Source organism: Mixophyes fleayi, chromosome 6 (assembly GCF_038048845.1).
Source record: "Mixophyes fleayi isolate aMixFle1 chromosome 6, aMixFle1.hap1, whole genome shotgun sequence".
NCBI lineage: Eukaryota > Metazoa > Chordata > Amphibia > Anura > Limnodynastidae > Mixophyes > Mixophyes fleayi.
The window spans coordinates 146,169,948-146,194,233 of NC_134407.1; the positions used below are offsets into that span (position 1 = coordinate 146,169,948).

The 24,286-nt window shown below is 40.3% G+C and overlaps 1 protein-coding gene across 2 annotated transcripts in view; it reads right to left on the reverse strand.

Annotated features, from left to right (window-relative positions):
* The window catches only part of SLCO4A1 (solute carrier organic anion transporter family member 4A1), a 62,141-nt gene that overhangs the window by 37,399 nt on the left and 456 nt on the right, over positions 1–24,286 (reverse strand). For both annotated transcript variants that reach the window (XM_075176739.1, XM_075176740.1), the window contains exon 2: positions 12,725–13,641. In XM_075176739.1, coding sequence (XP_075032840.1) covers positions 12,725–13,544 — 820 coding nt within the window. In that variant the 5' untranslated portion in view covers positions 13,545–13,641. The remainder of the gene's footprint in view (positions 1–12,724; positions 13,642–24,286) is intronic.

The following is a 24,286-nucleotide window of genomic DNA, read 5'->3' on the forward strand; positions in this document are numbered from 1 at the left end:
ATTTCTTCCGTATTTTTTCCTTCAAAGGCTTTGTCCCAGTCTATGCTCTTTATAGACTCCTTTAGCATATTAAAATTTGCCTTTTTAAAGTTTAAAGTCCTAGTTGATCCCTTATACTGTTGTTTCTGGAAACTAATTTCAAATGAGACCATATTATGATCACTGTTTCCCAAGTGCTCCTTTACCTGAATATTTGATATTACGTCTACATTGTTTGTTATTACTAGGTCCAGTATAGTCCGATTCCTAGTTGGGTACTCTACTAATTGGGACATGTAATGGTCTTTTAGCGTGCTCAGAAACCTGTTTCCCCTAGCTGTACCGCAGGTCTCAGTACTCCAATCAATGTCCGGATAATTAAAATCCCCCATAATTAAAATTTGACCTAGTTGTGTAGCCTTTTCAATTTGCTGTAGAAGTTGGACTTCCTCAATCGTACTACTATCTGGCGGTTTATAGCATATCCCTATCAGAAACTTCTCTGAACTTTTTCCTCCGCTGGATATTTCCACCCACAATGCCTCTATATTATCACCAATATTCTCGTATATAACTTCCTGAATACTTGGTTTTAATTCTGGCTTAAAATAAAGACATACTCCTCCTCCCCTTTTATTTACCCTATCCTTTCTGAAGAGAGAATAGCATTCCAAGTTGACTGCCCAGTCATGTGTATCATCCCACCAGGTCTCAGTAATACCTATAATATCATACTGCTCATTCATTGCTACTAGTTCTAACTCCCCCATTTTACCTGTCAGGCTTCTTGCATTTGCAACCATACACTTAAGTCTATTGCCTCCCTTAGGTATTTCTTTTTGCTTTAAAAAGGGCCGCTCCTTATCGGCTATGCTTCCCTTTCCCCCCTCTCCACCCCCTTTACTCTTGTTAAATTCCTCCTTACTACTCTCAATGTCTATCCCATAAATACTTGCTTGCCCCTCCCCCCCGGAGCCTAGTTTAAAATCTCCTCCAACCTTCTAACCATCCTCTCCCCTAGCACTGCAGCCCCCTCCTCATTCAGGTGCAATCCATCACGACAATAAAGATGGCAACTGACCGAGAAATCAGCCCAGTGCTCTAAGAATCCAAAACCCTCCTTCTTACACCAATCTTTTAGCCACGCATTAACCTCCCTAATCTCCCGCTGCCTCCCTGGACTAGCGTGTGGCACAGGTAGTATTTCCGAAAATACTACCTTGGATGTCCTTGCCTTAAGTTTGCGACCTATGTCACTGAAATCATTCTTTAGGACACCCCTTCTTCCTCTAACTCGGTCATTGGTGCCAACATGCACCAAAACCGCTGGGTCATTCCCAGCCCCTCCCAACAATCTGTCCACCCGATCCGCAATATGCCGAGCCCGAGCACCCGGGAGACAACACACTGTTCGGCATGCACGGTCCCGGTAACAGATTGCCCTATCTACCTTCCTAATAATTGAATCCCCTACCACCACAATCTGCCTGGGTCCCTGAGTAACTTTGGTCCCCTCTGTGCTGGAGAGACCATTCCCCTGGTTGCTAGAGGAAGCAGTCTCATCCAACTCTACCAATTCTGAACTGCCTTCCACAGTATCTTCATCCAATCTGGCAAATCTGCTGGGATTGCCTAGCTCAGAACTGGCCTGCCTCTTCCTCCCTCTGCTACCCCTAGTAACTGTTACCCAGCTGCCTACCTGTGCATCCTCCTCTGTCTCTGCTCCACCCTGTTCAGCTAACGCATCAACGGTGAGCTGTAAACTCTGCTCCAGGTTGGCAATGTCTCTCAATGTTGCAATGGTCTGCTTTAGATCAGTTAACTGGGCTTCCAACGAGACCAATTGCTCACATTTCTCACAGAGGTATAAACCTTGGAACACTTGCTCCAAGTGTGCATACATATGACAAGATATGCATTGAGTGAGATCATCAAGCCTGCTACTACTCATCTTATTATGGCTAACCTAACTTCTTATAGCCTACAGTGAACTTTAGTACTAGCCTTTCCTAGCCACTTACCAGATTAAACCCCTTCCTGGATTTAACTCCTTACTGGAACTAACTCCACACTTTAAACAAAAACAGCACTTGAAATCAAAAAAGCAGTGAAATCACAAGCTAACAACTATGTTATGAGTAGGAAGAAACCAAAGAGGTTTCTCTTTCAAACTGTATCACAGGCAAATAGAATCATATCTACCAATCATTTATATAAAATTATTAGGTGTGGTTATAAGCATGTTCTTGAAATGGAATTTAACGGTAATTCAATTCTAAATAATATAAAAATATCAGTTTTATTGTGTTTATTTCATTTTGTCACTTTTTTTGTTCTGTCACCTACATTTTGTACATGGTTCGGTGAAATTGAGTACATTGTTCAGCTTTACAGCTATTAAAAATGTCTTGGTGGGCTGGGCATTGCAGCCTGCAGAGACAACACAGCTTTGTGTACCAGGATTGTGACAGAAAGCTGCATCATGTATTGAATAACAGTAGCACTAAACAGTATCTTTCTCTAACCTGTGGCACCATCATCCCAACTGATTCATAGTTGCCAACATTAGAATATAGTTTCCATTGAGATTTGCTTTTGAATTTGTAAATAACATACTTTGCTATTTAAATACTCTTAGTTCAATAAATTTTCACTGATAAAGAACATAAAATAAGAATGGATTGTAAGAATTGCAGCTAACCTTCATAGGAAAAGGAATTTTATTGTGCTGGTCAATAATGAAAAATAGGCAACAACAATGTTCAGGAACACAATTAACATCTGGCAATGCCCCTGGTAATTAGGGACAGTTGGCAACTATGTTTCTTGGATCAGATAACGTTTGTTTTGTGCCTACATAGATCTCAGTTGCACAGAGGATAAGAAAGAATGGAGTTTGAAGTTGCAGTTGATGTGCCAGAAATCTCCAAAGATGCATAGCAAGTTCACAGCAACCAAACTGAACCAGAGCATTCCCAGGTGGCCAGACAGTGCTGTATCTTCTAACCTAAAGCTCCAAGGTACCTTATTGTCCATGTATCGTTGAACCAAATACACCAATCAGCCAGAACATTAAAACCACCTGCCTAATATTGTGTAGGTCCCCCTCCTGACAATAAAACAGCTCTGACCCATGGAGTCATGGACTCCAAAAGACCTCTGAAGGAGTACTGTTGTATCTGGCACCAAGAGGTTTGCAGCAGATCCTTTAAGTACTGTAAGTTATGAGGTGGGACCTCGATAGCTCTGACTTGTTTTTCCAGCACATCCCACAGATGCTCAATCTGATTAAGATCTGGGGAATTTGGAGGCCAAGTCAACATCTTGATCTCTTTGTCAAACCAACCCTGAACAATTTGTGCAGTATGGCAGAGTGCATTATATTGGTGGAAGAGGCCACTGCCATCAGTGAATACAAGTGCCATGAAGGGGTGTACTTGGTCGGCAAAAATGTTTAAGTAGGTGGTACGTGTGAAAGTAACATCCACATGAATGCCAGGACCCAAGGTTTCCCAGCAGAACATTGGCCAGAGCATCATACTACCTTCACCGGCTTGCTTTCTTCCCATAGTTCATCCTTGACCCATCTCTTCCCAGATAAAAGAAGAGCATGCACCCAGCCATCCACATGATGTAAAAGAAAACGTGATTCACAGACAAGGCCACCTTCTTCCATCATGCCATGGCCCAGTTCTGGCGCTCACGTGAACATTGTAGGCGCTTTCGGAGGTGAATAACATGGGCACTCTAACCTGACTACGGCTATGCAGCCCCATACGCAGCAAGCTGCTATGAACTGTGTCCTGAACTCTATAGCAATTTGTGCTACAGTAGCTCTACTGTGGGATTGGACCAGATGGACTAGCCTTCCTTCCCCACTCGCCTCAATGAACCTTGGGCGCCCATGACACTGTCACCAGCTCATCGGTTGTCTTTCCTTGGACCACTTTTGGTAGTTACTAAACACTGCATACTGGGAACACCGCACAAGACCTGCCCTTTTGGAGATGCTCTGATCCAGTCGTCTAGCCATCACAATTTGGCCCATTTTTCCTGCTTCCAACACATTAACTTCAAGTATTGACTATTAACTTGTCGCCTACCATATTACATCCATTGTGCCATTGTAACAAGATAATCTATGTTAATCGCTTCACTTGTCAGTGGTTTTAATGTTATGGCTGATCAATGTATAGATAAAGGAAGCAATGTCTTTGAAATTGGACATGTCCTCCAAACCTCTAAAAGAGAATTGTGTGTGTGTGTATGTGTGTACTTGCATTCATATGCTTGTGAGGACATTGACCTGTTTACACACCAACACTGTGGGGACCTGAGTCATAGTGGGTACACAAATTGAGGTCCCCACAACGCTTCCCAAGGCTAATCAATGCAGGGGACCTTGCTGATATGCTCAGCATAAAAATCTGGCATGTCTCCGCGAGTCACATTTGTCGGAACAAATGTGTGCGTGTGTCCAATGTGGAGGGGAGAGTGTGTGTGCATCTCAACGCCAGAGGGCAGTATACCGTCCAAATGTATAGCAGGAGCAGGAAGAGGAAGTGACTGCAGCCTGTCGGCGCTTTATACACCAAGCGAGTAAAGAGACAGCCGCATCCGTCTGCTGCTGAAGGTAAAGCGGGGACAGTGAAGCATGACAGAGCCCACCGATAGCTTCAACTGTAGCCCAGCGAGCAGTGGAGATGAGTATGCCCCCGACACTTCGGAGGAGAGCGGTTCAGACACCAGCGGTGATGCCCCATTGCCCACCAGCACAGCAGAGTGCAGGTACCCAGAGATGAGTTCTATGTACGACCATTCTCGACCTTCTGGAAGCTGTGTTTTAAACATAGAGGGTCGGAGAGACAACACGGTCTCTGTACAAACGCTAACGAGAAACAGTGATAACTCCGGGGCGTATAACAAAAAGCAGTACTGCCTGTACTGTGAGAAGCCCCTCTTAAAAATTGCCCGGTACATGGAGCATGTTCACTGCAATGAGACTGAAGTAGCTTGGGCCCTGAAATTCAGAAAGCACTCGAAAGAAAGGTGCATGCAATTGGCACATCTTCGCAATAGGGGCAACTTTGCACACAACGCTGAGGCAATGAGGGCAGGCCATGGCATTCTGGTCCCGTGCAAACTTCCAGACAAAGAGATGGATGCCGAAAGCTTCATGCACTGCGTAGCCTGCCAGGTCTTGTGTGCAAGGAAATATCTGTGGCGACACATGAAGAGCTCTAAGCTAAACCAAAGGGGTAACAAGCTCCCACCTGGCAAGAACAGAGTCCAGTCATTGTGCGCCTTTGCTCAGCCTGTTCCACCTGTCATCAGTGGTGGCTTTTGGAAGCTCTTGAGTGACATGACCCAGGGTAAAGTCTTACTCGCAGTCAAAAATGACCGATGCATCATGCAGATGGGGCAGCACCTCTTCAACTGGTCGGATCAGATGTTGGCAGGCATGAGTACATCCGTCAGAAGCTTAGAGAAATGGGCAGGCTACTGCTACAGTCCAGAAGAGCTACCCCCTTGGAGAGGATGGAATACTTTACCACGCCATCGAACTTGCACGTAGTAGAAGCTGTGAAGCTGGTAGCTAAGACGAGGAGACAGGTACATTTAAGACGCCTTTACTAGCACTCAAGGTCAGACACGGACTGCAAAAGATAGCGAGTGCCGAGCCATGCTGACAAACTGTCCTACACATACCCCTATATTTGTTCTGTTGACAGGGCATTAGGAAAGGGGTGTCCTTATACGCCATGTTCCAGACATGGGTCCTCACGATGCAATAAAAGGTATGTGTGTGTAAATTAATTGTGTATTACGTGAACATATGTTAACGCTAACAGGTCTTTCTTAATCCAAGTGGTTGAGCTAGGATGAGGAACAGACTTTCACATGTGCTAAGGCATCCAGTTAGATACTTTTGAAACCTCAAGACATCCTGCCCCCTTTCTCCAAGCTACTACAACCAGAACAAAGTTCACGAGAAGTGTGTTTTTGATAATGGTGGGAGTGCTAGGGGAGGGACCAGACCATACAGACCCCAGAGTGTGCACAACCCCTTTAAAAAATAAAAATGGAAAGGTAGATACATAAGCCTAAAGTGGTAAAGAACTAGTGAATATAACAAGTTAACTTTAAGGTGAATTCGGTTAATAGGGTTATGTACAACAAAAAACATTTGACTATAATGAATTCATCAAAATACATATAAAATTGTCTTTAGTTATTCCATTGTTTCAGTACTAATGACAGCATTCTAATCTACTACATTTATTATTTTTATTTATCTTAGAAAATGTATGTGACAATACTATCACAACTGATCCTATATTCCAGTGCATACTGCATACCTACCAACTTGAGCCATGTAATACTTTTATTCAGCCCATGCTATTGCAATAGGAAAATAATTTTGAAAAGCAGGAGTTTAATGGAAAATTACTCCAGCAGGCAGATAGGCTATTATGTGCTACTACTATGTGCTATCTAGTTATATTTCACATAAAATGAAATGTTTTTATACATTATTCCAGTGAATATATGTATGTGTATTAATGTATATGATATTATACCGTATTATATACCACCCTATACTGCTTTATGATATGGCAAAGATATTAATGGACTGTCTAGATAAGGAAAATGTAGCATTTTAGTATGCCAGGCTTCCAGAGTATGCTAGGACTTGTAGTTCCACAACTGTTGGAGCATGTTTTATAGCCAAAAGTCATATTTAGTGTTAGTGCAGCCAGCTGCATAATCTGATGTACTGAAGGCCTCTTTAGCCAATCCCTGGGGTATCCGCACAGTCCGGTGGTATCAAGGCTTCTCATGCTGCTGGCAAGGAGCAGTCCCAGTTCAATGTCAACCTGCTTTTAGCAGGAATAAAAGCCCACAAAATCTGCAGGGAACAAAGTTGAAGAAAAAAGATCACTGGTCCTTTCAGTCATTTCCTGTAGTCTCCACTATTAGATCAGTCCAGCAAGGGCCATTACTTCTAGCCAGTTCTAATATCGGTATTCCATGTACTTCACCTCTGAATCTTTATTCTGGTCCTTGGGCATGGCCTATTATCCTGGCTTATAGCTACTAGGTACAGGGAAGGAGCTCTCTCTGCTAGCTACCCAAAGGACAGGTGTTGTTTCCCAAGAGCTGGACAGAAACCTGGTGCTGCCCATCTCACTCCTGGACCCACTGCTGATGCTAGCGCAATATATTGTGAGATCCAGATAGCAGCAATAGCCGAAAGCTTAGTGTGCCATAGAAGAGGGATGCAATCGAAGCAGTCCATGTAGTATAAAGTTACCCCAGTGTAGCTACATCTCTTAAGGAGGAATTTTACACTGTACATGCACATGCATACACATACATTATATCATACACACATACCAGGAGAAATACATAAGGTGGCTGATGAGGGTCTCAGCTGACTTTTATTTTCCTGGTACCTCTCCTTGAACATGGTGTAAATAGGGAATGCTAAGAGGTAACCCGTATCTTGGCCTTGGCCACAGTCCCTTTTCTGTGGGAAGAGACAGAGCAACAGTAGGGCAAGTTTAACCCCTTTTTTCATCACATATATGATAGACAAAGTTTGATGTTATCCCATGTGTATGATATGTACAAACATAGCCTGTTTTGTCTTTCACCTCTGTACCTGTTAACTGTCATATTTTCCAGACAGGCACTAATGTGATTTCACAAACTTCTCTTATCCTAGGCAGTGCTCTCCGCAGAAAACGTTGCCAGCCAGGTGGCATTTAGAAGTAGCCGGGTGGGGGCAGTTGTAATACTTTGCAATAATAATGAAAAATGTTGGAGGTTACTGCCCACAACTGGCTAGACTGGTGGTCAGTGGTCTAACACACAATGCTGGCTGTAGAGCATGTCCTAGTAGGAGAAACAATGGTTTATTCTATATAATAGAATTCTGCTGGGCTCCAAAAGCCGTGTGTCAAGTAAAAACAGCCGAGTGGGGCACCCAGGAAATAGGTGCTGGGGAGAACACTGCTAGATCATGTCCAAAGATATTGTATTAAGAGAGGGTTAACACCTGGACAACACAGGAAAACTATGCAAGGTTATAAAGGGATTATGAAGAAGAAAAATCAAACAATGGCAAATGTATGAATTGAGAGCTATGAAAGCAGAGTTACTAGCAACATCATAGAAACTGGGTAAAGTACTAAAACAGAAATATTTTTGTACAATCATTACCTAATATTTACATTAGACAAATAAATAGGGGAATACAAATATATTGTACATGGTTAGAGGGTTTTTGAGAGACTGATGTATCATTATACAAAGATGCTGGGTCTGATTCATTAAGAAGCGCAAATGGCGAAATGTTGCGCATAATTATTCTGCAGATGCCCAGAACCAGACCTTAGGCCACAGAATGCAGCAGCGTTTAATTTGTGTTCAAGCGCAAAGGACCCTTACTACAGCCTACAATTTGTTTTATGTGTTCTTTTATTACTTGATATTCCACATATGTGTTGAGCGTATCCTGCAGCGTCGTGTTTATTAGAGCAAAGTGGACCTAGACCCGTATTCATCACCAGATACATCTTCACATTGGCTGCTTGTTGAATACGTACGTCTGTATACCCGATGCACTTGCATTTTTTTAAAAAGCACAATCCATTCGTGTTGCGTTTTTTAATGAATCTGGCACGTTACCTCTAGCCGACTTGCCACTTGACACTCCGAAATCATCCGGCTCCATTGGTCAAGCAACTTGATCAGCATCACTGAAGCCAGGTAGTGAGGTCATAAGATGACTGCACATAAGGAGCAATAGCTGCCATCTTCTGACTACATTAATTAATATGTTTAATAATGATCTGATTGTATTATCAGTCATTACATTAATTTTCCAATTGCCATTTTGGGTACGATATCATTGCATGTGTACTCAGCATTACAATACAGTAGGTCAGATATGTGACATGGTAGAAGTGTGTTATGTGCACTTGGACCCCTGGAATAATGGCACACTTAACACCTGAGGTCCTGGAACAATGGCACACTCAGACATGGGGTCCCAGAACAAACACACACTGATACGTCAAAGGTCCATAGAGGCTGGCTGACAGGCCATTATGGGACTTGTAGCTCCACAACAGCAGGAGACCCATCTGTTGTCTAAGCCTGGAGTCTCACTGGCAGATCATTCTGGGATTTGTTTTTCAAACACTGGAAAGTCACATGTTGCCTAAGCATGATCTAAACCTTAATAATTCAAGTACCCATTATGCAGTTGCAGCACTGTAATTTAAGGATTATCACTATCCAAAGTGAAGTATAGCATTATACAGGTATTTCAGCATAATGGTAAATTGACTTATGATATTCGAGCAAGTCAGCATTGCAATTAAAACGGCCCACGAACCTTCCACAGACTTTATTCCACTCCTTCCTACAAATTACATGTGCTGCATGAACTCTCTGCATTGCACAGAAGTGATGTGGGGGGAGGGTTTGTTGTCCATCATTGTCTATATTAATATGCCCTGGAATGCATTGCTAATGGGGGAATTTTGCTGTCCATGTATTACTGCAATCTCTAGTAGAAGTATTGATAGTACATAATAGGAGGTGTAATAGTCCAAAAGTCCAAAGAGACACATTAAAGCGTTTCATCCTGTAACTTACTGGATAGAAACTGAGCATTTTATCTGTATATTATAATCCAGAGTTTGGTTTACCTGCTTCAAGATGACTTACTAGGTAACATCAGCAGTGGCCCTAGTTTGGAACCATTAGGACACATGCATATGTTTCTGCACATCCACCGCATTTATTATTATTAATGTCCTTTTTAATATAGCGCCACCATATTCTACAGCACTATTCATATAAATATATATATATATATATATATATATATATATATATATATATATATGCTTTTCTTTCCAAGAGGAACTTCCAGTAAGTAGAAGGATATGTAATGGTGCAGACATCGGTCGGGCAAGTTTCTTTGTGGCTCGTGTGGAGTTGAAAGCCGCTCAATATGCATCAATTTTACATCTCCAGGTTTATATCAGGAGTAACAACACCCCATGATACCGTAGAAAGTAGTAAATATGGAAGTCACATTACTCTATTGTACATATTTTAATAAAATATTGATGTGTCATATATGCAGTAGAGAATAGTGTCTTGACAGTTATTAGCTAAAGTCGCATTTGCCATATAAAATGCATTTAAATACATTTGTTGTTTTCCACCTCAAACAAGAAATAGGGATCTTTTTTCCTGCTGCAGTACAAATGGAAATATCAATATATATCAGCTAGAGAGATAGACTTGCAAAGAGCCAATCAGAACCGGTTAGCTAGTGCTACTCATCGTTATTATCATGGCATCTTTTTGTACCAGTCCTCCAGCACCTGCATGAGATGCGCCTCCTGGAAGGTGTATCTGCATCTGCATACTTTTTTGTATGCATTTATACTAAGAAAATGCTAACAAAATTGACATATGTCCCATTATGGGTACCTGCCCTGTATTAGCTGAAGGGTCTGTCAATGGATACCGAGAAAATAAGAATGTAGAATTAGAATGTAGTATAGCCCATTCATGATTTATTTTTGCATGAGGAGTGGAGGGTTCGTTAACAAGGAAGTCTGTTAGAGTAAGTATCTCCTCCGCAGTTTCTATATATGAAGGTCCTGATGACCTTCATTGAAGGAGGAACCAATATGATTTGTGTCCTAACAGATGTGGTGCTTTATGATGGTGGTACATATTAGCTACCTCAACCACTGCCATCACCGGATTCCACAGAATATGTTTCTGTGTGCAGAGCTGACAAACAATGCACATAATTTTTGAGAAGTACAGATATAGGCAAACCCACAACAAACGGAAAGGAGAGGGAATGGAATGGAGGTATTTAACTACTCTTAGGGTGAGATTCAATTGCCAGCAATGTGGCGCGAGGACATCGCACTGCGTAGACTGCTGTCAATTACGGTAAGAATCTCTGCTTATTAGAGGTGCGAGGGAGAAACGAGCGGAGATATCTGTCCAATCTTTGCTGCGAGGTGTCTCGCGGACGTTCTGTATACACCTCGCGTAATTGAATCTCCCCTTTAAAGTCACTCTAACCCTCTATTTTTAATTTCCATTTATATTTATCTAATGTAAATATTATGGGATGAATTTATAAAAATATTTTTGATATAGGACTTTACCTAATTTCCATGATGGTCCTAGTGTGTGTGCTTGCTCCTCATTTAGTATGATTGTCATTGTTTTTCCTTCTATTTACCATAATCCCTTTAGTTCTCAGAGTTACCCTGTCAATAATATTTAGGTATGATAATTATCTCACAATGTAGTGTGGGCAAGGCATATTGGGAAGTGATATGTGTGATGACATTGGGGATCAGATATGATGTCAATAGGAGATGCACCCAGGTCCAGAAAGGACCAAAAATAGGGCAGAAAACAGGCAAAAACGTAGCAAACATAACCCTGTATTTGCTCATAACCTGCGCTAGGCACAATTAAGAAAAATGTTGGGGTTTAGGCAGCTAGACAATGTGCACTAATTTTATAAGATTGAGTTACAAGACTTCTAACTTGTGTTATAAACACCAAGTACTGAATAATTAGACTGATTTAAAATTCTTTATCTTAATTTTAAGACAATAAACCTACTCTATGAACATTTACCATCATCCACCAGCACCCTTGTACACGTGGAATTACTTTACCTTTTATAAAGGATTTTTTCATAGCAATACACTAATGGGTGTGGTTTTCTTTTATTCATGTGACTACACTGTTTTTATTAACATTAGACTATTCTGCTAAAAATCCCTATGACCTGTACCAAGGACATAGATCCACCATGCCTGGAATATGAGTAAGAAAGGAAAGAGGAAGTTCCTAGCTGTTTGAGCAGCTGGCAAAGGAGGATTTAATAAACACTACTTCTGAATGGTCTGGTTGCATGTACCTCACTATTTACATACTGGACCTGAGTCATTAAGGAGAGCAAAGCAAAAAAAAGGAGTATATTTGCTCCTAGACAAGTTATGTTGCAAAGCAAGGGGTGCAAATTAGTTTATTATTTTGCACTTAGGGAAAATACTGTCTGTTTTTCATGTAGCGCACAAATACTTGATAGCTTTATTTTTACATTGCAAAGGTGATCTAGGACATGCCCTACCCCAACTATAAATCTTTCCCCACATTTTAAACTTACCTCCCCCTCCAATGCAACATGGTTTTGCCAAGGTGTAAATTTACTCCTGGTTCTTGCTTTACTTTCCTTAATGACTCAGGCCCACTGTGCGTAAATTTAAATCTCTCTCCCAGTCCTTTAATTAAAATAAATAGGCCCCACATAGAACGTGCCATATCAGTCAGGTGATCTGCCTGTGGACAACTAGCTCACTCAGGCCTGTCAGGAAAAATACAGATATAGATCTCTAATTAAATTTTGCTCACATTCACGTTTACAAGCATATTTTTAGCTTTATGTTGTTTGTACTAACATTACTGGAGGTCCTGTGACTGGTTGGGAACATTCTTGTAGGCTTACTTTAATAACATGACTAATTTTGTAACTTTAGCTAAGAAGGTTGTACATATATTATGTAATTGTGCCTTTCAGGAGATTACTGGCACTATGTATTTCAAATTAAAATGAAAGAATGTTATAGGCACAAAACAGTAAATGCATCACACAAACATTACAGAAAACTATACTCACCAATGTACACGGGAGAATAACTTGATTTAACGTTTTCATCTAAGTAAGTGACTCCCAGGGTGTATAGAGGGGTGGCTCCAATCCCGTGAAGAAATTGTCCTAACATGAAGACGTATCTGTAGTGAGACAGACTCAAGGCACTTTCTTTGACTTGGTAAGTATCATTAGATAGACACACTCCATTATCTTCCGCAAAGTTCACTTCGTACACACTGGTGGTGAAATGTGGCAGTGCAAACACCAGAGAACCAATGCCCATAATTAATACTCCCCAGCCCAACCAGCGAGGTTTGTGACCATTCCCCCCAAAGTAGCTGACAAATGTCAAACACACACACGCTGCAATATCATAGGAGCTGGCAATCAGTCCGCTGTGATAACTATGTAGATCAAATCTCCGCTCTATGGAGGTGATGACGGTATTGATGAAACCATTTACTACCATGCCCTGAAGAAAAGAGGCCACACAAAGAAAAAAGAGTACACCTTTGGATGTGTTAAAAATCTGCAAGAATGTGGGTTTGATGGCACCCCAACCGCACAAGTTTTCATTTTCGGAGGGTATAAATTTAATCTCACAAGGGTCATTGCCATACAATGCTTCCTTGGTAGAAGTCTCATTGTAAAGAGGATCATCATAGGAGTCTGGGGAGCTCACTGCACCAGAATGAAAGAGCGTCTTTGACGGCAGTGCATCAGCTTGTTCGCTGCCTTCAGGGGTGATCAGGTCGTAATCACTGTCGCTTCGAGAAGATTCAACAAAGCACAGCAGCTCTTGCTTGGAAATACAGGAATTTCCTGGAGATGAGTGATGGGGCATTTCCCAATTAAAAGAGTAGGGTGATGCCTTCACTTTCACTGCGGAGCTGAGTGTTTTGTAAACTCTGGAGAAGAACACGTGGAGCTGAAAATGTCACCTGTGCAAAACAAAAAAAGAAAAGTATATTATGCCAAGAATGTGCAGGAGAAATGTTTCTTCTCTGGGCTACAGGCTTTAACATATTGCTAGATTTGCTGCAGGGAGCACAGCCCAGTCTTTCCTGTATCTCTGTTCAACACTACATGACTCGAATGACAAAAATTGTGCATCGTATGAAAATTACAATTTGCCGTCTAGCAATGAGGGGAAAAGTTACTGAGATAATGTAGCAGGGAACAGGTATTTATAATAGAATGATCACAGAGACATTCTGCGCCAAAGATGCTTGTGTGCCTTACTTCTGCATATCATTAAATGCTTTGATACTATTAAATTTACTCAGTGTAAAGGGTAGATGGCTAACACCTAAAATATACATAGCTGGCCTCCTTATATTGTACCATTCGTCTATGGCCTCATTAGCCACATCCTAGAGCTCTACCTTCGTTAGCGATGTGAGATCTCACCCTCATTTTTCTTGACCATCTCTCTACCACCCCCTCTTCCTCCACCCCCTTCTTTACTCTCCATTGTCTGTCTGCCTTTTTCCCCAATGATTGTTATTGTTAACGTACAGAGAGTACATTAGACATAAATAAGTATATATATATATATATATATATATATATATATATATATATATACACACACACACACATAGCACGGTAGATGGAAAATAGACAGCAGTGGTGCTCAATTTCCTGCTAACCTGTGTTTCTATATCTAACATTCTATCGTTGAGCTGCATTATGACCTGCAAACCACAGCTACAGAAATGTTGAATTTAGCAACAGCTAGAGAGCCATAAGATACTCAAGGGATTTAAGAAATGGTTTTCTAGTAATGACTATCTACCTGATATATACTGCCGTAAGAGTTTTAAGGGCAATTATCAGTTTTGGTATCATAGTAATCTCTTTTTCAACTATATTTTTATAGAGAAATTTTGCAATATTAATGATATTCTTGTTCTTTTGGCTGTACCAATATGAAATATGTAGCACTCATCCTCATGTATCAAGCTTCCATCGTCCATAGACTGTAAGCTTGTGAGCAGGACCTTCTTACCTCTCTGTCTGTCTGTATTACCCAGCAATGTTTTATTACTCTGTTCCCAATTGTAAAGCGTTACGGAATTTGCTGCGCTATATAAATAAATGTTGATGAGTGAAAATACTGAATACTGAAGTAGACTGTGAAAGAGGAGCAAAAAATAGGCTTCTGGTTTGGACTGCAATGAACTGGCCTACCCCCCAACACTTCCTGGAGCACAGCCCCTTATACTGCTGAATAGAGTGCAGGGAAGGTTACATTGGGATTTCTATAGCCTCAGACATTGGTAAAGTAAAACTCAAAATATCATAAACAGTAATGAAATTTTTCTAGTAAAGCTATTTAAATAGAGACATTACATCTCCTTTAGATCTGCTGCATTTTGCCTGAAGGTAGTCACTTATTGGCCAGACATACATGGAGAACCAGATTGTACAGATTTTTTTTATAGTATCCTTTAATTGTGATTGTCTGAGGCACACATAAATAGGATGTTCATTTGATTGAGTTCTCCATCCAGCCCGATCCAAATATTCCTATGCAAACTTATTGGCTCTGGTCCTAATACGTTTAGAAAGTGAAACTAGTCAAAAACATCTCACCAGATCGATTTATGTGCTGCCAGATCTAGGCCAACAACAATTTGACTCAATTGTCAGCTGTGCTTTGCACTATTGGACAATCTAGTGGCTCGATTGAACTACTCATTTATTCACCATTTCTTTGTACAGTAATTAGCCAGCCAAACAGATACATAAGAGATAATTGTGTCACCTTCCTCCTCCATACAAAACGCTGGAGAACAAAATGAAGCAAACCCTGCTTTGTCTACAAGTGCAAAGAGCATGAACAAAAATGTTCGTTATTTAAGCATGACCAAGAACAAAACATTTAAAGTAAAATTGCTATTGGTGATACACAGTGAGTACAGGAATATCTAAAGATGTATGGTCTTATTGTACAAGTTATTTAGTGTGCAAATCTAGAGAGTGAATAGGTTAAGTATGACAATAAGGTTTCAGTTGTGATCACTGGAGTGTTATACTTTCCGGTGATAAAAGGCATATGGGCTACATGTGGCCTGTGAAAAATATTAAATGAGTACCCATAGCCTACCAACAGTGGTAAAAAAAATGCACAAAATCTGCATTCAACTATGTCTATCATGTCTAAACTGAACTTAAAAAAAAAAAAAATCTACATAAAAATGAAACACATGATTTTATAGTAGAAGATGTTTGTTACATTTCAGTCCCTTCTAACCATTAATGCAGAGCAGCAGGAAGAGGAAACTGAGGCAGGTGTCTGACCGACAGTAACCTCTAACGGGCAGACTGAGGCTGTCTGGCATTAACACACGCTGCACAAACTGCCAGGAACAGCTAATCGGCAGGCCCTAGATATCTTGGCACACCCATCAGTCCGAAAAGATGACATTAATGCAATCAGCAACAAAGGATGGAAATGGCGGAAATGGCAGAATCCTGCATGTGCACTGTACAGACAGGGGAGGGCCTGAGTCATTCTGCCTTTGTATCTTTCTAGTCACCTAATTCTGCACCAGTTGTTTAATAGGAGATACAGGATCTGACATTGTTCTTCATCCCATGTAATGACTCTCTATTACTAACATCTAACATACACATATTTAATTGGGAATATGCCGCAAATCCACATAATCACAATTATTATATGGTATAATAGTATAGATTATGTGATATCATAACTAAATTACAGGATCCTACCAGCTGTTCTTTCAAGAACTACATTACACTCACATATTTATACAGCTAATAATCAATATCTTACACAGTATGTGGCTGGTTCTTATACTGATTCTCAATAAATTATTATTAACCAGCATTTACATTAACAATGATAAACTATTTTTATCAAAATTATTTCTTAAAATATTCATGTAAAAAAAACCAAGAGCAGTGATTATCATATATGATTTTTAAGTGCTAATTGTCTCTTGATTTCTTTTAGTGTATAATGTCACACCAATGTGTCCACTTTCAATTGATCTAGAATAGATCATAATCAGCAGCAGCAGCATCAGCTATTTATTGGGGCAACACGATGGCTTAATGGTTAGCACCTCTATCTCACAGCACTGGGGACATTCTGAGGTGAAGAGGGCACAGCTGAAACAAGAGGAGCGAGGGTGGCTCAGAGTGGAGATTGAGATAGTTGTGAGGGTGCATTAGTGTGAATAGTGTTATCGAGGATAAGGTCACCCCTAAAAAAGAGAAGGGCTTTCAAAGAGCATCTAAAGATTTGAAGGCTGTGGGAATGTCTGATAGAGCGTGGTAGGGAATTCCATAAGTGGGGAGCAACACAGGAGAAGTCTTGAATGCGGTAGTGAGAGGTGGTTATCAGAGACGAGACAAGGCGCAGGTCAGAGCAAGATCTAAGAGGGCAGGAGGGGAGTATTTTGATATGAGATTTGAGATGTATGCAGGGGTGTTGATGTTGTGGGCTTTGTAGATAAGGGTGAGTAATTTGAATTTGATTCTGAAGGACACTGGAAGCCAGTGTAGGGATTTGCAAAGTGATGCAGCAGATGTGGAGCGGTGAGAGAGGAAGATCAGTTTTGCAGCAGCATATAGGATGGATTGAAGTGTGGAAATATGGGTGTCAGGAATGCCAGATAGCAGGAGGTTGCAATAGTCAAGATGGGAGATGATGAGAGAATGCATAAGAGTTTTGGTAGCACGTTGAGTAAGAAATGGGCATATTCTCTCAATATGTTTAAGGTGGAGGCGACAGGACTGGGAGAGAGTCTGGATGTGAGGAATAAAACAGAGGGCGGAGTCAAGTTTGACACCAAGTCAGCGGGCTTGGGAGACTGAGGAAATTGTGGTGTTATTGACAGTGAGGGAGATTTGAGGGCAGGTGCTGACTCTGGCGTGAGGGAAGATAATGAGTTCTGTTTTAGACATGTTGAGCTTTAGGTAGCGTTGGAACATCCATGTGGAGATATCAGAAAGACAGCTGGTTATACGAGATAGTATAGAAGGAGAGAGGTCAGGGGAAGAGATATAGATTTGGGTGTCATCAGCGTAGAGGTGGTATTGGAGGCCGAATGAGCGAATTAGTGCCCAAAGACAAGAAGTGTACAATAAAAAAAGTGCAGATCCAAGAACAGAGCCTTGTGGGACCCCAACAGATAGTGGGAGTAGCGGGGAGGATGTGCCAGAGGTAGAAACATTAAAGGAGCTGTTCGATAGATAGCAAGTGACCCAGATAAGGATTGTGTCAAGAAGGCCAGGAGTGAAGGGTGTGTAGGAGAAGAGGGTGATCAACAGTATCAAAAGCAGTAGATAGGTGTAGGAGAATAAGTATGGATAAATTACCATTACATTTTGCAGTAAGTAGATCATTGGTCACTTTTGTGAGAACAGTTTCAGTGGAATATTGGGGGCGGAAGCCTGATTGCAGAGAGTCGAGAATGGAATCAGAGGAGAAAAAGTGAGACAGGCGTTTGTGCACTAATCGCTCAAGCAGTTTGGAGACAAAGGGGAGGAGAGGAATAGGGCGGTAGTTGGAGAGAGAGGCTGGATCGAGAGATGGTTTCTGTAGAATAGGTGAAATGAGCGCATGTTTAAAGGAGGATGGAAATGTGCCAGTGGAGAGAGACAGGTTGAAGAGGTGAGTTAGAGGTGGGCATGCAGTGGAGGAGATGGAGCGGAGTAGTTAGGAGGCAATAGGGTCTAGTGGACAGGTTGTAGGGTGATATGATAAGATGAGTGCAGAGACTTTGTCTTCAGTTACTGGAGAGAATGAATTAAAGGTGTATTGGAGAGTGTAGGTAAATGTGGGTAGAATGAGTGGAATTTGGCATGAGGCAATATCTCGTCAAATGGTGTCAATTTTGTCGTTGAAATAAGTGGCAAAATCATGGGCAGGGAGGATGGAGGAGGAGGAGGTGCAGTTGGTCAGAGAAGTGAGTTGAATGTGGCAAAGAGGTGATGTGGGTTAGAAGACTGGGTGGATACTAGAGATTTGAAGAATGTTTGTTTGGCAATTGAAAGGGAAGTGCTGTAAGATGAAAGGATGCATTTATAGTGGAGGAAATCGGGATAAGAACGAGATTTCCTCCAGTGGCGCTCTTCAGTGAGGAAGCACTTTTGCAGGTAGCTGGTCTGTTTGTTGCGCCATCGCTAGGATTTGGATTGTCGGAGACTATATGTAGTAGCTGGATCTGCATTATCTAAGGCTGAAGTGAGTGTTTTGTTATAAAAAGTGGCAGCTTGATTAGGACAGGACAAAGCAGTCATTGAAGAAAATAGTTGTTTTAATGAAAATGAGAAGTAGATTGGGCTAAAGAGTACTTAGGTTTTGTTGTGTATGTGTATATTTGGGTGCAGGAGGAAGGGCATGAGGTAAGGTGAGGCTGAAGGACAAGAGGTTGTGGTCAGAGAGTGGAAAGGCTAAATTGGAGAAACTAGAGATGGAGCAGTAGCGGGAGAAGACAAGGTTAAAGTAGTGACCATCACAGTTGGATGAGGTCCATTGGGAGAGACCAAAGGAGGAAGTAAATGAAAGAAGTTTAGTGGCAGAAGAGACAGTGGGATTATCAATGGGAATGTTGAAATCACATAGTATGAGTGTAGGTAAGTTAAAGGATAGGAAATAAGTGAGCCAGGCTGTAAAGTTGTCAAGGAATTGGGAAACTGCACCTGGGGTGCGATAAATGACAGCAACACAAAGGTGGAGAGGATAGAATAGACGGATAGTGTGGACGGAAGAGAAAGAGGGGGATTCAGAGGGTATCACTTGGAAGGTGCAGCTTGGAGAGTGTAGAATGCCTACTCCACCACCTTCACTGTTTCTGGGTCTGGGAGTGTGGCTGAGGGAGAGTCCCACATAGGAGAGAGCTGCAGAGGATGTAGTGTCAGAGGAGGTGAGCCAGGTTTCTGCAATAGCAAGGAGGTTGAGGGAGTTAGAAATGAACAGATCATGGATGGATGTAAGTTTGTTACAAACAGATCCGTTTCATAGTACACAGGAGAAGGGAAGAGAGGGTAGTGGAAATATGGGTTTATTACATGAAAAAACTTTGTCCTTAAAAGTTTTCTCATCAACATAGATTTCTATATCTGTGATTGCTGTCAGTGTTGTTTTTTGAATATCTAGTTACATATATGTATCTTTTTAATGTATATACTAATATATCATTGATGTCACTTTACTTGCTAGTTTGTGATTTCTGACTTTCTGATCTAAACCGACTATATATGCTGCAATAATCGTATCTGTTTGATTACATAATCTTAATATGTATATCCTGTAATTTTCTCTTTGTTATGTAACTATATTTACTTTATAACTAATCACGGTAGATGTTATATATGATAGTTCTATTATATATGCCGATATGCTTTAGAGACTTCAATCAAATATATGGATGCTTGTATTTTCAGCTATTGCCGCTTTCATTCAAACTATGGGGCATATTCAATTAGCTACAATGTTCGGAAGAACATCGCGGCTGCGCATTTTCTATGTCAATTCGGTATCGCAACATCGCGGATTTCCTCTCGCAACCCTGGGGGAGGCGAAGGGAAATCCGCGATGTTGCAGTAACACGGAGTGCCTTCGCGCCCATACTGGAGGCACTCCGCGTTTGATTGAATATGCCCTTATGTGTTTTTATTATAGATATGCATGGTGGGCATTAATATTGTTTAGAATTTACAAGTTTCTGCTTTTCATTTTTTTTATGTACTGCTAACACTTATAGGGCCCGAGTCATTAAAGAGAACAAAGAATAAAAAAAGGAGTAACTTTGAATCTTGGCAAAACCAGATTTATAGTTTGGGTAGATCACGTCTTAGATCACTTTTAAATTTCAGTGTGAAAATCAAGTATTTGTGTGCTACATGACAAAAAAAGCCAGTATTTTCTTTATGTGCAAAATAATAAACTAATTTGCACTTGCATTGTAACATGGTTTGTCCAGGACCAAATTTACTCCTATTTTGCCTTGCTCCACTTAATGACTCAGGCCCTTAATGTGTAATTATGTGCTATTTAAGGCTGTTCTTTACCACACCATTATACTTGTTGCCATAGCCTGTCTTAGCCTTTTATCATGAAACGCATTGCAGAGGTACAATTGTGATTTCCCGATCAATCAGCGCAGTGGAGAGCAGTCAAAATAAAACCCAGTATATATTGTGGTCTCCTTATGTGTTATGGGAATGTGATTTCAACTTTTTCTTTTCTATAAAGGAATTAACTTCACTGGGCCTGATTCACTAAGGAGAGTGAAGCAAAAGCAAATAATGTAGCTTTGAACCTTGGCAAAAACATGTGGTATTCGAGGGGTGGTGCATTTAAAATCTGAGGACAGATTTATAATTGGGGTAGAGAATTTCCTAGATTAACTGTTAAAGTCAGTGTAAAAATAAAGCTATCAAGTATTTGCGTCCTACATGAAAAAAAAGCCAGTATTTTCCTTATGTGCAAAATAATAAGCTCATTTGTATCCCGTGCATTGTAACATGGTTTTGCCAAGGTTCAAATTTACTCATTTTTACTTTCCTTAATGAATGAGGCCCACTGTGTCTATTGGATCTGTGTGTACTCTGGGAGAACATTTTTTTTCTTTCAGACATACTTTATTGTATCTCACGGACCTGTGAACAGAGGTATTATGCTTACAATTAAAGGAGACAGTGGAGGCAAAAAGTTTCATCCATGGCAAAAATACAGCTTTGCATCTCAATTTGTGCAAATAGGAATAGATGTGCAGCAGTGGGCATATATTTGTAAAAGCTCCTTGCAACAGCAATAGTGTGTGGTGCTTTTTATTTTGTTTTCTATTTCTTAGGGACATACAGTATGTCTATTATAATGGAACAACCAGGATTTTGAAACTTTCCGCCAGCAATAATTTCTTAGGGGGTAAAGTGCCCCTTATCTGTATCTACAGTAATTTACTGCAGCGGATTCCAGCATATTACAACTTACCTGTTCGGTCTGCATTGGTATTTGAAAATCAGGCAGTATTCCTTCTAAGCATGATAAGCGCTCTCTATCTTCATTGACAGCAGCATTGCTACAGCTTATTTCTGCCTGCCCATACTTACCTATGTTGGTGGTGATCTCCAGCAGCAAGGAGAGTGTTTGTTTATATGTACTATAGTGATCCATTATTCTTATGTAATCTATCTATGGAGTCCACATCAATACTGTTATTATGTGTATAATTGCTGTTTATTATACGTAACTGTTGTTTATTCAGATATTATTCTGACTTATATTAGCAATTTATTTATTTATTTTAAATTATACTAAATATTATTAATTGATGGATTCAGCACTTTCCTATATTTTTTTCTAACTTCTTTATTGACAGACCCAGATATCTGTCTATAGGGAGCTGCGGTCCATTGTTTACATACTATTTATATGATTTCTTAGCGCCTGAGATTTTATATTTGTTTATACTTTAAATTATACCTATCCCAAATGAACATGTTTGCAGTACTTTGTTACATACCGACAACATACCCACACCACGATACAAGTTAAAATATACCAACTCTATATTGCAAATACTGAAAATATTTTTCTTCACTTTGTTATTTACATTTCTTTTTCTTTTAACAAAGGAATACTTTGCATAATAGCACACAATAGGCTACGCTTAAGCAGCCTCTCCGTGTGTTGTAGGACTACAAATACCAGCATGCTGGGATTTGCATTTCAACAACAGCTGAAGACACTAGTTAGATACCTCTATATTACATAATAATTGCATATATTTATTTAAAATGATCCTGCAACCACCCATAATAGTCACATGCCTGTCTAAATAAATATTTAAACAGATAAATTTCAAACTCTGCTTCCCAGCCACACATCACTGTTATTGTATAAATCCAAACCATTCTAATCGTATAATATTCAGTTCAATCCAGACTTCTATTAAGTCCCTGATAGTTTTTGAATTTGCCCCACCTCCACTTGATCCCTAATGTCAGATATAGCTCTATGTTAATTTCTGATGTGCTGTCAAGATCCAACCAATTTATTCCCGAAACACATTGAGCCTGAGTCACTAAGGAGAGCAAAGCAAAAAAAAGGAGTAAATTTAATCCTGGATAAAAACCATGTTACAATGCAAGGGGTGCAAATGAGTTTATTAATTTGCGCATAAGTTAAATACTGGCTGCTTTTTCATGTAGCGTAAAAATACTTGATACCTTTATTTTTACACTGAAATTTAAAGTTGATCTAAGACATGCCCTACCCCAACTATAAATCTGACATCACATTTTAAATTTACCTCTTCCTCCAATGTAACTTGGTTTTGCCAAGGTGCAAAGATACTTTTTTTTTTGCTTTACTTTCCTTAATGTCTCAGGCCCATTCCCCTTATATTGTTTTTCACCCAGTACTTGATATCATTCTTAATACAACCTCAAATACCCCAGATTATTAATAACCACCCAGCTCCCATTAAACTCACTCATACATCCTTTCTATATGAACCACTGCATGTTGGTGTCCAGTCCTTACCACTGTCCTCAATATCAACCTATTTCAGTCAGTGATATAATGTCAAAACAATTATGAGTACTGCTCACTCAGTGGTCCATAGATAACGTTGTTAATGCACCACTGTTCCTACTGCCCCAAACTACCACTATCTAATTCACTCACCCCTATAAAACAGGACATAAAATGCCCATGTAATCCCATGCATACACAAAGCAAGATCCACCACACCATCTAATTACTCCATAACCTGGCACTAATGCCAACAGGGTAAGCATTAATTCCATGAGCTTCCTGACGCAATATCTTACTGACGCAAGCACTGCCATTGCCTGCTTCAAACATACATACACAACCACAAACCAGCTGAGACAAACAAAACTATCAACAGTAAACACAGATCACTTTACTTTTCAATCTGTCTCATAACCTCTTTATTAAGGGGTATTGATGGCTGCCCACCAAGTCCTCAACCCTAACCAAAATGTAATGTGTATGCTTAACAACACCTTAAAAAACACCCCTATAGGGAATTATACAGTAGAAAAGCAATAGAAAAATATTCCCAATATTAATGTAGATCCATCAGGAGTCTGACTTATAGAAAAATAAGCATTCAACACTTAAGATTGCCATGTCTTCGGACACTGGGGCACAAGCCTCAATGTGTGCTAAACCCACACCCCCAAACCCCAGCTATTCAGCAACAGAGTTACAATGTGTAATAAAGAGTCTACCATATTCATCTCTAGAACTGAAAGAGAAAGGAACAACCCATGCTGCACACACAGTGCATAAAGCCTATGTTCTAAACCCCACATAAATTCAAGACTTACGTCAGTCTGTTAATTCTATCAAAAACACTGCATTTATTAGTAAAGAATAACACATACATTAAATAAATCATGTGTGTTTATAAAATATTTAAATGCATAAGGACTGTCTTAGTCTGCATTTACAGACTCAGGAGTACCTTAATTAAATGTACACATACTAGAGAAAACATAGTATTAATACATACACTGTAGTTTTAATCACATGTTAAAGAGAGGTTGAGACACAGTCTATAGGTAAGT